At 37.0% G+C, this 12,702-nt stretch overlaps 1 protein-coding gene across 3 annotated transcripts in view; it reads right to left on the reverse strand.

Annotated features, from left to right (window-relative positions):
* The window catches only part of xylt1 (xylosyltransferase I), a 66,357-nt gene that overhangs the window by 19,569 nt on the left and 34,086 nt on the right, over positions 1–12,702 (reverse strand). For all 3 annotated transcript variants that reach the window (XM_067381860.1, XM_067381859.1, XM_067381861.1), the window contains 3 exons: positions 8,819–8,991; positions 7,011–7,213; positions 37–117 (listed from right to left, as the gene is read on the reverse strand). In XM_067381860.1, coding sequence (XP_067237961.1) covers positions 37–117; positions 7,011–7,213; positions 8,819–8,991 — 457 coding nt within the window. The remainder of the gene's footprint in view (positions 1–36; positions 118–7,010; positions 7,214–8,818; positions 8,992–12,702) is intronic.

Below are 12,702 nucleotides of genomic sequence, written 5' to 3' on the forward strand. Positions count from 1 at the left end.
CATAAGCCATCAGCACGATCGCATGTCAGCACTCACCGAGCGTTATCTCTCCCGTGAGACTTGATGAAATTCATATCTCTGTATTTGGACAGGAAGGCCACCAGCTGATCATTGGTCCTGAAAAGAGATCAAAAGTGTTGGAAGGAAAAACAGAAAACAAGTGAAAGAGAGAAAAAGTAACAGAGTTTGCTAATCAGGCTAATGAGCCACAGTGTTAATGAGCATGGAGCATGAGGGATTCTGGGCGAGTCCAAGCTCACATACAGAGCCAGATTCAAACCCAAATGCCAACTGCCCTGTTTCACCGCCTGTCGCAATGCACTGCCTGAATGTTTTTAGTCATTTTTCCCCATACACACTCCTCTCTCATGTTTGTTTTTTCACTGCAGGCTTCTGGTAGAGGGGAAATAACTTCACACTGAAGATAAAAAGAATAATAAAATCTTTATTTATCGTTACAATACCAGGGATGGTGGAAGTTGAAAAATGTCTTGCTCAAAAAAAAAAAAACATCGACTCATGACTCACATTTTTGGGAATCAAACCAGCAATTTTTTGGTTACTAGCCTTGACTGTGAACAAGAATCAACAATACTATTATCAGCATGCAAATAAACACAAGAAAGAAAGCCAATCACAATACAGTATGCAAATTACTGTTAGATAGTAATTGCGAACATTCTTACAATGAAAGTCAATGGGAGACTTTAATGTTAAAGGTGCCAAATCATATACATTTTTTTTAAATCTTAAAAACCTTATAATTCATATAAAAAAAATGTACTTTAAGTGAACAGATCTGAATTCATTGCAAAAATAAGTCAAGAAAATTCTCGTACTTTGGGTCCAAAAAAAAAACAAGGAAACAAAAGTTTCTTCACAACCAAACAGTAATACATAGCTGAGGTGAATATGTTGATGTTTGCATGTGAATTTTAGCTCCATAGTAAACAGTCAGTCATCCTATCATCACTCGTCAACAAGCTGCACAAGTCAATCACATACGACTATCTCACACGGCTCGTTTCAATAGCTTAAGGCACTATATCATCCACCGTTCATTATAAGACCACATTAAATATTTAACTGCTGTGGTAAAAAGATGAACATGCACAAATGCACTCTGACCTGCAGTGTCTCTCCTGTTTGAAAAAGAAAAAAAAGATCAGCATGGGTAACCCAGTGTGGCATTTGAAATGAAACCCTGCTCCAGTGCTCACTGCATGTACAGCTGCCAGTCACTCCCTGCGCTGGCTAAACTCAGACCTCAGGTTATTAGAGTGCTGTATTCTGTAACAGAGCTACCAGTGAGATTTGAAATCTCACTGCAGTGCCGTCAAAACGGTGCAATAATAATGAGCATCAGTCCAAGTGGGAGAGAGCAGGAGAAAGATAGAGACAGAGAGGATGTTTACGCTTTACTTTTGAGGCCTCTTCAAGGTATGCAAATTTTCTGTAGGCACGGAATACTTGGATGGACTTCCACAATCGCACAATATGCCATCAGAGCAAACCGTAAGGAATACTGCATCCTATAATGCAATGCACCCAATTACATCTTAATAGCGATGAATGAACTTAATGAAATTAATTTCTTTTTTGAATCCTTTTTCAAATCAAACTGACAAAAACTAGGATGTTTTTACACAAAGCAGTAATTAAAATTAAAAATATGTGTATTTATTTTCAATAACTGAATGCTGAATTAAACCCCTGAATTAAGTCCCTTTCAAGGAAAGTCCGTTCACTCGGCGGACATATTTGCAACGCCTCCGGGCAGCTATTTCGGACATCTAAGACCAAGTCCTATCTATTTGAATGGAGGAATCCTGAAATCTCAAAAACTGCTTGGCAAACTCACAATTAAAGAAATTGAAATGCAAAATAATATAATATGACCAATCAAGTAAGAGTATCCAAATTAATGCAAGAAAGACCAATCACAATATAGTATGCAAATTACAGTTAGACAGGAATTGTGAACATTCTAAAAATGAAAGTCAATAAGAAACTTTAGTGTTAAAAGTGCCATACCATCAAATTTTAATTATAAATTTGAATAAACCTTATAATTCATGTTAACGGTCATTTGTATTCATTTTCAATAATTGAAATCTGAATTAAACATGCAACATAGTAAGGACATGTGGCAACAATGTAGTGTAGTACAGTTTGATAGTTTATTGCATGATGCATAATATTTATTGATATACTGTAGTAGCCTGTACACAGTTTATATGGTGCGGTATGGAGTAGGCAGTACACTAGTATTCCATTCTGAACATTGTCAAGACATGCAGACTGTAATTGAAGGTTATGTTCAAAATAGCATACTAGGGCTGGGTGGTTTATCGAGTTTGTGCAATATATTTTTATAAATGATATAGGATGAGACAATACCGTTTATATCGATATACAGTAGTTTGATATTACGAGTGAATTTTTTTGGCAATTCTGTCATTTATTACTCACCCTCATGTCGTTCCACAACCGTAAGACCTTCATTCATCTTCAGAACACAAAATAAGATATTTTTGATAAAATCTGATGGCTCAATGAGACCTCTATTGCTAGCAAGATAATTAACACTTTCAGATGCCCAGAAAGATGCTAAAGACATATTTAAAACAGCGTGAATCAAACTGCCAAAGTCACACCCACAATGGTGAACCACTGAAATTTCGAAACACTTATGACATAACAAAAGCTTCGTTTACTGAAATCACGTGACTTTGGCAGTTTGAAAAGCTTCAAACCACTGAATCAAAACAAAAGATTTGTAAAGCTTCGACGCTTCATGAAGCAGTGTTTTGAAATCGCCCATCACTAGATATTGTTGAATAAAGTCGATATTTTGGTTTTTTGGCGGACAAAAAGTATTCTTGTCACTTCATCACATTAAGGTTGAACCACTGTAGTCACATGAACTGTTTTAAATATGTTTTTAGTAACTCTCTGGGCATTGAAAGTGTAAATTATCTTGTTTATCAAAAATATCTTAATTTGTGTTCTGCAGTTGAACGAAGGTCTTACAGGTGTGGAACGACATGAAGGTGAGTAATTAATGACAGAATTTTCATTTTTGGTTGAACTAACCCTTAAATTTCTAGTGTGATGAATGGGGTAATATCAACCAAAATTGTATTTTTTTTTTAGTTTTGCTTTTTCTTGACTAATTATTTAATTGGACTGAAAAATGTTAATCATTTTTAAATAAAATTGGACTGAAAATCACTTTTTTCAAGTTGAAGGATCCAACCGAGTTCATAATGGAATAATGCCAACAGTTTAACTTATTTTTAAAAAAATACAGTATATACAGCATAGTATTTAGTAAGCTAGTTATCTATTCCAAACTGAGCTGCTCCATTCCAGAAGAGGGCATCATGGAGCCCATGTTACCACATGGGAAGAGGAGAACAACAGAATCCAGACTCATTGTTTTCTCCTTTTCTCTCTTCATGAAAAGGCTATAAATACAGCTGCACAGACTAAAAAACAGGGCCGGAGAAAAAGAGCAAGATGGAGCGGATAAATGGAAGAAAAGAGCTCGGCGCTCCCAACAAAGACACTGTGTAACAGAGCCCTCCGCCCCTGGCGTCCAGCCTCGCCTATAGAGGAGAGAGCTTTTTGTCAGCCCCTTTCACAGGCATCCATGCAGAAGGATGGACATCAGGAGGGAATTAGAGGGGAAAATAAGTGGCTAAGTCACCAGACACAGGTACCGCACGTCCCTCGGCATAGCAGTCACGACATGTGGACAAAGCGTTCTGGGAAAGGGCTGTGCACAGGTCTTTAGGAAGGCCAACACTGAAGATGTCCCCCCAGGACCTCTAACACGCGTTGTCATTCGCAATTAGTCGGTAATGGGAGCAACCGCGATGAAGCAGAGTGAAGTCTGCAGTGTCAGCAAACACACTGTGGCTCTAAACTGGAAGTCAGGCATGCATTCAAACATTGTCTGTGGCTTTGTCTCTGTCTCCCTCTGTCTCACCTCACTTCCTGTCTCAGACTCGCTTTCTCTGTCAAAGCCATTGGTGGCAAGAAAAAAAAACATTGAATGTCTGGATGATAACTCTTCATGTCTCTCTGGCCAAATTGAGATGAGGTCTAATGGATCTGTCAGTCTGTGCCCACTCCTGTCCAATCAGAGGAGATCTTTAACCTACAGCAATAGAGTGCAACAGTTGGGTACCAGAAGTAAAAATCCCATTTTCTCTGTAGGGGAATCGATTTTTAACAATAACTCTAAAGACAATAAACTTTTATAGACAGAACTACTGTGAGCTATGAGGTTGCTAATCAATGGTATATGGTTTTGTTGGAGCCATCAGCCTTCATGATTTCAACTTCTTTTTTAATCAACTTTTTTAATTAATCGTTTTCAACAGCAGAATTCCTGGTGAAAAACTACAGAGAAATCTTTACCAATTGTGACAAGTAAATAGCACCTTAGAATGCTACATGCCAACATGCCTAGAAAGCTACTAAAGACGTATTTAAAACAGTTCATGTGACTACAGTGGTTCAACCCTAATGTTACGAAGCGTCGAGAATACATTTTGTGTGCCAAAAAAACAAAATAACAAAATGAAAAGACTTTATTCAACAATATCTAGTGATGGGTGATTTCAAAACACTGCTTCATGAAGCTTCGAAGCTTTACAAATCTTTTGTTTCGAATCAGTGGTTCAGAGCGTGTATCAAACTGACAAAGTCACGCCCCCTAGTGGTGAACCAATGAAATCAAGTGACTTTGGCGCTCCGAATCCCTGATTCGAAATAAAAGCTACAAAGCTTCATGAAGCAGTGTTTTGAAATAACCCATCACTAGATATTGTTGAATAAAGTCATTATTTTGTTTTTTTTTGGTGCACAAAAAGTATTCTCGTCACTTCATAACATTAAGGTTGAACCACTGTAGTCACATGAACTGTTTTAAATACGTCTTTAGTAGCTTTCTGGGCATTGAAAGTGTTAATTATCTTGCTGGCAATGCAGGCCTCACTGAGCCATCAGATTTTATGAAAAATATCTTAATTTGTGTTCCGAAGATGAGATTCTTACCCCACTGGTAAAAAGTTAAGCATAATTCTAAGAATTTAGCAGGAATGCACAGATATTACAATCCTGTTTATTTTGTCTAATACACTTAAAAGTAAAACACTAAAAATAGAAATCAATAACTGTAATCACTAAAATAAATAAATAAATCAAATTAATTATTTTAGGCATCACAAAATTATAATGTAATATAAAAATAGATTTTCATATTTTGCAATAAACAAAATATATTGTTTCTCAATATATAATAAGCATCTTTAAAGCAATAGTTTTAAAATTTTGCCATCGTTTTTATTTTTTATTATGTCATTCGCAAGGCTTGATGGGACTTGTAGTTCTTTCTCTCATTAAAGCCATTAAAGTACACAGTCTTGTACCTTTGTTGTTTTGTTCGATTTTCAATTTTTTTCTTGCTTCAAATTAAAGTTTATAATGTTGTATATATATTCCGATTTGAAGAAATATGGAACGTTCACTAAATTATTGAATAGCTATATTTAGAAAGAATTCTAGAATTCATTCTAGAATTAGTGGGGTGATTTTTGGGAGCAGTGCTAAATAAAAATATTTTAAAAAGCTGGATTTTTTTAAAACTGCTGAAGACATTTTTTGATCCTTTTAGGGCTGAACGATTTTTTTTTTAAATTTGACAAATCACACTAAGCCATATTCCATTATTGATTTTATTTCAGAATAATGCATTGTCCTACTGCTGCACTTTATGCACTTTATACACTTTAACTCCACAGATAGAAAGAAACAGAATGATGTTTTGTGGTAACGACCCTAAATTAAGAGTAAATAAGCATATTTTTAAAACATACTTTCCTATGACTCTACTTAGCGCTCTTCTTATCTTTTGTTGAAGCTATTTTCCTCACAGCTTCCTCTCTGCTGACCCCTTTTTCTGTTATGATAGTGGACTGAGAAATAAGTCTCCATCACCACAACCGAAGGAGCCGGTTCGGACTCCTTAATGGACCGATTTGTCCTCATGTTTTAGAGAAATGGTGTTTCTGCACAGTATAATACAAATGATATCAACTACATCACTGCACTACATACACACACACACACACACTGACAGGCTACTTATAGCTTGCACCTGAACCTGACTCAGAGCTAGAGATGAAAAGAATCATTTTATTTTTCTTTGATGTTTCGCTTTAAAGGGGCTTTGGCTCCCAGCTAACTTCCCTCTCCGGTCTGGAGGTGTGGCATGTGACGGAGTGATAGAGAGGCAGGATTAACCTTGAACGGCTGTGCGGGACAGGCCAGAATTCATCACACGGCTGTATCGATCTCTAACACCCAGATTTCTGAGGGCTGCAGAAAATGACATGGCTGTAGTATTGATTGTAGCCGGGGGAATAGCTGGGTTACTCAACCTCTCATCCTGCTCTCATTATGGACTGAAGAGTTATGCACACTAATGGCATTTATCATGGTGATAATTCAAAACACAGTTCGGCTTACAGACAGAAATGCCACACTGAGTTACAGGTAATGTGATGAGATACTGAAATACTGAAGTCTTCCTCAAATGTGAAAAATATCTGGGGTAGAAGTTCCTTGGTTTGCTTTGGTGTTATGGCCCTGTCATAATTAAATTGAGCTAATTCTGAATAATAAAAAAGTACAATCTCTACAAAGATGCTTAAATGTAATCCCTCAACAGCTCTATGAATCATCAAGCTTGCTGACACTAGATCAAACAGCCAATGGTGAACTCAATTAACCATAATCCCCTGCTAAACTAAATTGTGACATTGCTTGGAACTAATCTCCCAACAGCCCACAGCTAGATGCTAGTCAGGTGTTAACTCAATTGTTCTCTGTGGCAACCAACAAACTTGAATCATTCCTGAGAGAAAACAATGACAAACCAAGCAATGCAACAGAATAATCAGTTAAATGTAGAGTAATGAGAGAGAATGATTACTCACCTGATTGGGTAATCAGCAGCACTCAGGTTGATGAAGAAATCCCAGGACCAATCTCGCATGGCCAGCAGGTCCCTCATGCTCTTCAGATACATGGTGAGCAGACTGGCACCGCCCCATATGGTAGACATGCGCCACGGTGTGACCCGGACGTTGGGATACTGGTGAGCCAGAGCCACCATCTGCCTGTGCAGGTAGTTAGATCGCTGCAGGGTGAAAAAAAAAGACAGGCTCTAGTTAATTTGGAGCCTGAGAACTTTATCTGGGATCAGTCAGTCAAACGTGACCAGCGTTATCATGAGATAAACAAAGTCTGACCATCCACTAAGGGCACCTTGTGGGGAAAAACAGATTGAATGAAGTGGATGAAGGTTTTTCAAACAGTCAGATGGCACAGAGTTTCATGTACTGTGTGTACACCTACACACTTGTCCTGTTTTCCCAGTAAAAATACCTAAAACATCCTAAAAAAAGATAAATTTCCTTGAGAAACAAAAATTGCACAAGATGTAGATATTGTTTTCAAATAATTCAATTGAATTAAATGTACTTTTCTTACCTCATTGATAAAATGTTAGGCATTAATCTAAGAAAATTTAGCACAGATATCAAAATTCTGTCTGATAGCAGAGAATTATTTTCATATTATGGCCAATAACCGATAAATTCAAGACATTAATATTCAATACTACTTTGTCTAAAAAAATAAAAATAAAACTCTAAAAGCTTAAATCAATCATTTTAAATGCTACAAGTGAATTTAGGCATCACAAGAATATAATTTGCAATATGAAAAATGAATATTCATTTTGAGAATTGCTAAAGATTACACTGAACAGTGTTATTAAAAGGTAATCTAAACAATTAATGCACAATTAAATATCGACCGATATACATCCAATATTGTCAAATAATTTTTTTTTAAATTCTCTTATATCTGCTCATATTAATATATATTGTGCATCCCTAAAATTTGTGAGAATTATGCTGAAAGTAAGTATTTATCTAACACAATTTTACTTCTCAAGTACACGTCTTGTTTTAAAGATGTTTAGATATTTTACCAGAAAACGTGAAAAAGTGATTTTTTTTGTAGTATAGTGCTTGTGACAAACTTTGCATGCAAGTGTGAAGCACTACATTGTTCTTGAGATATACACATCACAGTCTTTGATTACCTGTGTGTTTTCTGTTACACCCCCCCCCTCCTTTAACTCGTTTTATGGAGTCATGAAGCTTGTCTCTATGATGATGGACTGATTGAAAAGCAGCTCTTTATCCTGCACTTTCGAAATTACAAGACAGCGTACTCACCCTACGCATTCCTGCCATAAATTCAAGTAGCTCATTAAGTGTATTTTTGTATGTGTGTAATTAAGGGAGGGGGGTTGCAGCGTTATGTGTGTGTATGTGTGTGTGAACAAACAGCCTTTCATGTTCACACTCTATCACTTGCCAAGCTGAGAGAGTAAATGGTGTGAAAGACACTGAAGTATGGCTCTTTAATAATTCTCCATCAGGCTTTTGAAACAGCTTACTGAATAAATGGAGTGGTTTGGAGCCCACTGTTTACCCAGCATTCTGCACTCTTTCCTATCCTCCACTATTGCTCTCAGAGATGGTTGACTATTCATCCAACAACTGACTAGTTAATTAGTTCAAATAGTTTATTTATATTTTATAAAAAAATTTTTAATTGTATATTTGTTAACAGCTTTACAACTCCATAACTCCTCTCCTGCTGCTCAATCTTTTCAGAATATTCTCACCATTATACAAATCGAAAAATTGCATGTGTGTTGCAGACATACCTGGTCCACATGAATGTAGTAGAAATGAGACGTGTGGTATATGGCCTTGAAGAGACGCTGCACCTGACGAGAGGCCCGTCCATGGACCACCAACATGAAGGCTATCCGCACCGGTACAGCAGGCACCGTCTCCATTGAGTCCTCCTCCCAATGCACATTCACATTCACTTTGCCTGTGCAAACACACACACATATTAGCCAAAATGCACTCAAAAGACTAATTTATCCACATCTAGACATAAAACATTTTTAGGCTGTCAGTTTTCAGAAATTAATTTATTCAGCTTTTTCCCCCCCCAGAAAATTCAGCTTTGACGTCACAGGAATAAATTGCATTTTCAAATATAAATTGGTTATTTTAAATTAGAATAATATTTCACAATATTAATGTGAAGAGCCATCTTAAAGGTGCACTATGTAACATTTTTAACAATTAAAAAAAATAATTTAAATGAGTCAATACATCATCAATAGTCTTTGTCTTACCCTGATTCACTATGGTAAGTTATAAGCATTTATATTTTAGACCAAGCGGGATGGTTTTCACTGGAAATTGAGTACACCCGTCACTTGCCCATTTGTATCTCATCACGATACAGCCTTTTTTTTTTTTTTTTAATCTCATCACGATACAGCCTTTTTTTTTTTTTTTTTTATCTCATCACGATACAGCCTTTTTTTTTTTTTTTTTTTATCTCATCACGATACAGCCTTTTTTTTTTTTTTTTATCTCATCACGATACAGCCTTTTTTTTTTTTATCTCATCACGATACAGCCTTTTTTTTTTTTTTTTTTTATCTCATCACGATACACCCTTTTTTTTTTTTTTTTTATCTAATCACGATACAGCCTTTTTTTTTTTTTTTTTTATCTCATCACGATACAGCCTTTTTTTTTTTTTTTTTATCTCATCACGATACAGCCTTTTTTTTGCGCGCGCCGGTCGTTTAAAGCAAGTTGTTTAAAAACATTGCACAAACAGCGGTGGCTGTTACTATTTAAATCTAGCGGGTTTAGTGTCTCGTGTTTCAAATCCAATGACGCTGGTAGTGACAATTCTCTCTGACCAATCAGTGATCTGCAGTGTTTACACATCACATTTAGTATCCATACGATGTACCATGCAGTAGAAAAAGCGCCAAAAAGTGAGCCGTACCGAACCGTACCATGCAGTGGAAACTCGCCATTACCAACCCCAAACATTTGAACGGTAGTGTACATTTTTCATTTGAACAATTATGGCTGTCATCAAAAGTTTTCACTGGTTTTGCTCAATATTGTCACAGTTGATTTCATTGTGATCACAAATTTTAGAGGTTAAAGGGAGCTAAAATAAAGCTAAAAATTAGCTAAAACAATGCTGTCATTTTAGTGCATTAATGAAAAAACACTATTTTAGCTAACAACTCATTTACTTTCGCCAATATGGTTACAGTTATTATTCATGAATATTGTGGGAATAGAAAAGGGGCTTCCTTTTATATAAGAACAGGACAATTCAAGAGACACTCCTGTTATTAAATACAGTCATTACTCACAAAACCTGACTGTGTTATGCAGTCATTGAGAGTATCCCTCAATGTTCTCAGATGAAACAGATGAACCTCTCTAACACTTAAACCGAGCCGAGGGCACCTCAATCCATCCGAGACACCGCTATAACGCCGGAATCCAGAACCGCAACAATCCACCACATGATCACCTATTGGCCTATAAGTGTTTCACTGATACCATCTCCACAATGGCTGATATAAGACACCATCCCCGCCTTCCTTCAGACATATATTCAGCACTCACAAATAGCTTGGCGCAGACCACAAGGGCTGAGCTTCGGTCGTTTGTGGCTTTCTAAAAATGCCCACAGAATAAATACATGGCGGACTTCTCTCCATGTCATGGTATAGCATGCCACTTCTAAAGAAGGGCAAGCTGAATTACTCATTACAGGCCATGAGGTTAATTTTAAAAGCTCATATGAAATTACACTGAAGGCACTACGATTTGGCGTGAGGCCATGCTGACTGAAGACATGGGCCATGAGGGGGTAATGACTATAATCTGAAAGCTGAGCCTGTCGTTACTGTCCTAAACTGCCCTGGTCTCCCAGACCCTGTGATGGAGCCTGAAGGAGAGCAGGGGAAGGCACCGCTCCTGGCCCTCAGGGAGGACCTGGCTGACCCTGGATGGGTGGAGGCTGGGAAAGGCATGAAGGTCCTTTATTAAAGGCAATTACACCATCTTAACTCCAGTGTCCTCTGTCTTTATGGGGTGTGGATGGGCCTGTCAATCATCTGTCCCTGTGTTTCATTTTGTTTCCTACATGTTCTCAGTGAAACACTGGCCCTTCTGTCAGAGTACTGTATTTTAAAAATCTAGGAATAGAAGCGGAGTTGTGTGATTTCGCCTGAAGCGGTGAGCATTTTCAAAGTTGGAGCATCTGTGTTGCCTCTTGCTCCAAGATCTTTCCGATACCGCTCCATCACGAGCACGACACATTAATGGCCTACAATGCAAGAACTTTCTGCACAGTGTTAATAGACTTTGTTGTAAAATTTAAAGAGACACACTTACCAATACCAAAAGTTTGGGTTTGGTAGGATTTTTTACTGTTTTTGAAAGAGGTCTATCAAGCTTGCATTTATTTGATCAAAATTCATAAAAAATATTGCTACAATTTAAAATAACTTTTCTATTTTATTTCTATTCTTTGACGAATAGAAAGTCTAAAAGAATAGCATTTCTTTTTGTAATGTTATAAATATCTTTAATGTCATTTTTTTTAATCAATCTAATGCATCCTTGCTGAATAAATGTATTCATTATATAAAAAAAGAAGAGAATGGATGTGCTCCTTTCAGTAAAAAAAGTCTAACGTTTGGTTAGAAATATTGCTTGTTTTTACTCTAGTAAATGCATGGACCAGCCTGAATAATATAGTTATCACAGAGACTAAGGGTATGTTTACATGACAATGATATACTAAAAACTGAAGTTCTTCCTTTGAGTTTTCCATGTACAGACGACACCATTTTCAAAATGATCCCCATTCACACGAATCTGTGAAAATGATTAAAAACGCTGTATTCTGGTGGCAGGCCATTATAGATGTCGAAGAAACACTATAGACTGAACACGTAATATGCAAGTGCATGATATCATTGTTTTCACAGGTTTGCGTTTTTATTGTTTACATGGAGACCGTTTTTAAAAACTTGCACTTTGAAACTTGCATCCAACACGCCGTTGTCATGTAAATGAACAGCCAAAATACATAAAAAGTTTTACGTTTTTAGTTGAAAACGGTGTTGTGTAAACAGCCCCTAATTTCATAATACCACTGTTGTCAGATTTTAGAAAAGTAATCTTCATAAAGTGCTTTGGAAATGTCAATATTTCTCCATTCAACTAAAAAAACATGCCAAGAAGGGCCACCGAGTTTAGAAACTTTGGTAACACTCTCAGTTCAGTAAATCTATTCTGCAGACTTCTCTTACCAGTCAACAGAGAAAATGTTAAAAATGCGCAGATTCCTTGAGGGCCCTCATGACCAACAGCCTGGACCACATTTGAAACTTATTCATCCAACAATGTTCATAAAAAACCTGCCATTTGGTTCAAACTTATGTTGCTTCTGTGCTAATTGTCAACACTGAGGCAAACCATTCACGTGTTTGCCATCAAAGTCTTTGTCTGTTACCGCATAATGCAATTACTGTTTATAAATACATTCAAACACCATCCATGTGGCTTGGTCGGTCTACTGTACTTGAAATAGAAGCGTTCCTGCCCCGCCCCATCCCCTAAACCTCTGCATGTCCCAGACTCATGTCTCTGTGGTGATGTTCCTGTCATATCTGTCAAAACCCATTCTGGTTTCCGGAAG

This window comes from Chanodichthys erythropterus, chromosome 3 (genome assembly GCF_024489055.1).
Source record: "Chanodichthys erythropterus isolate Z2021 chromosome 3, ASM2448905v1, whole genome shotgun sequence".
Taxonomy (NCBI): Eukaryota; Metazoa; Chordata; class Actinopteri; order Cypriniformes; family Xenocyprididae; genus Chanodichthys; species Chanodichthys erythropterus.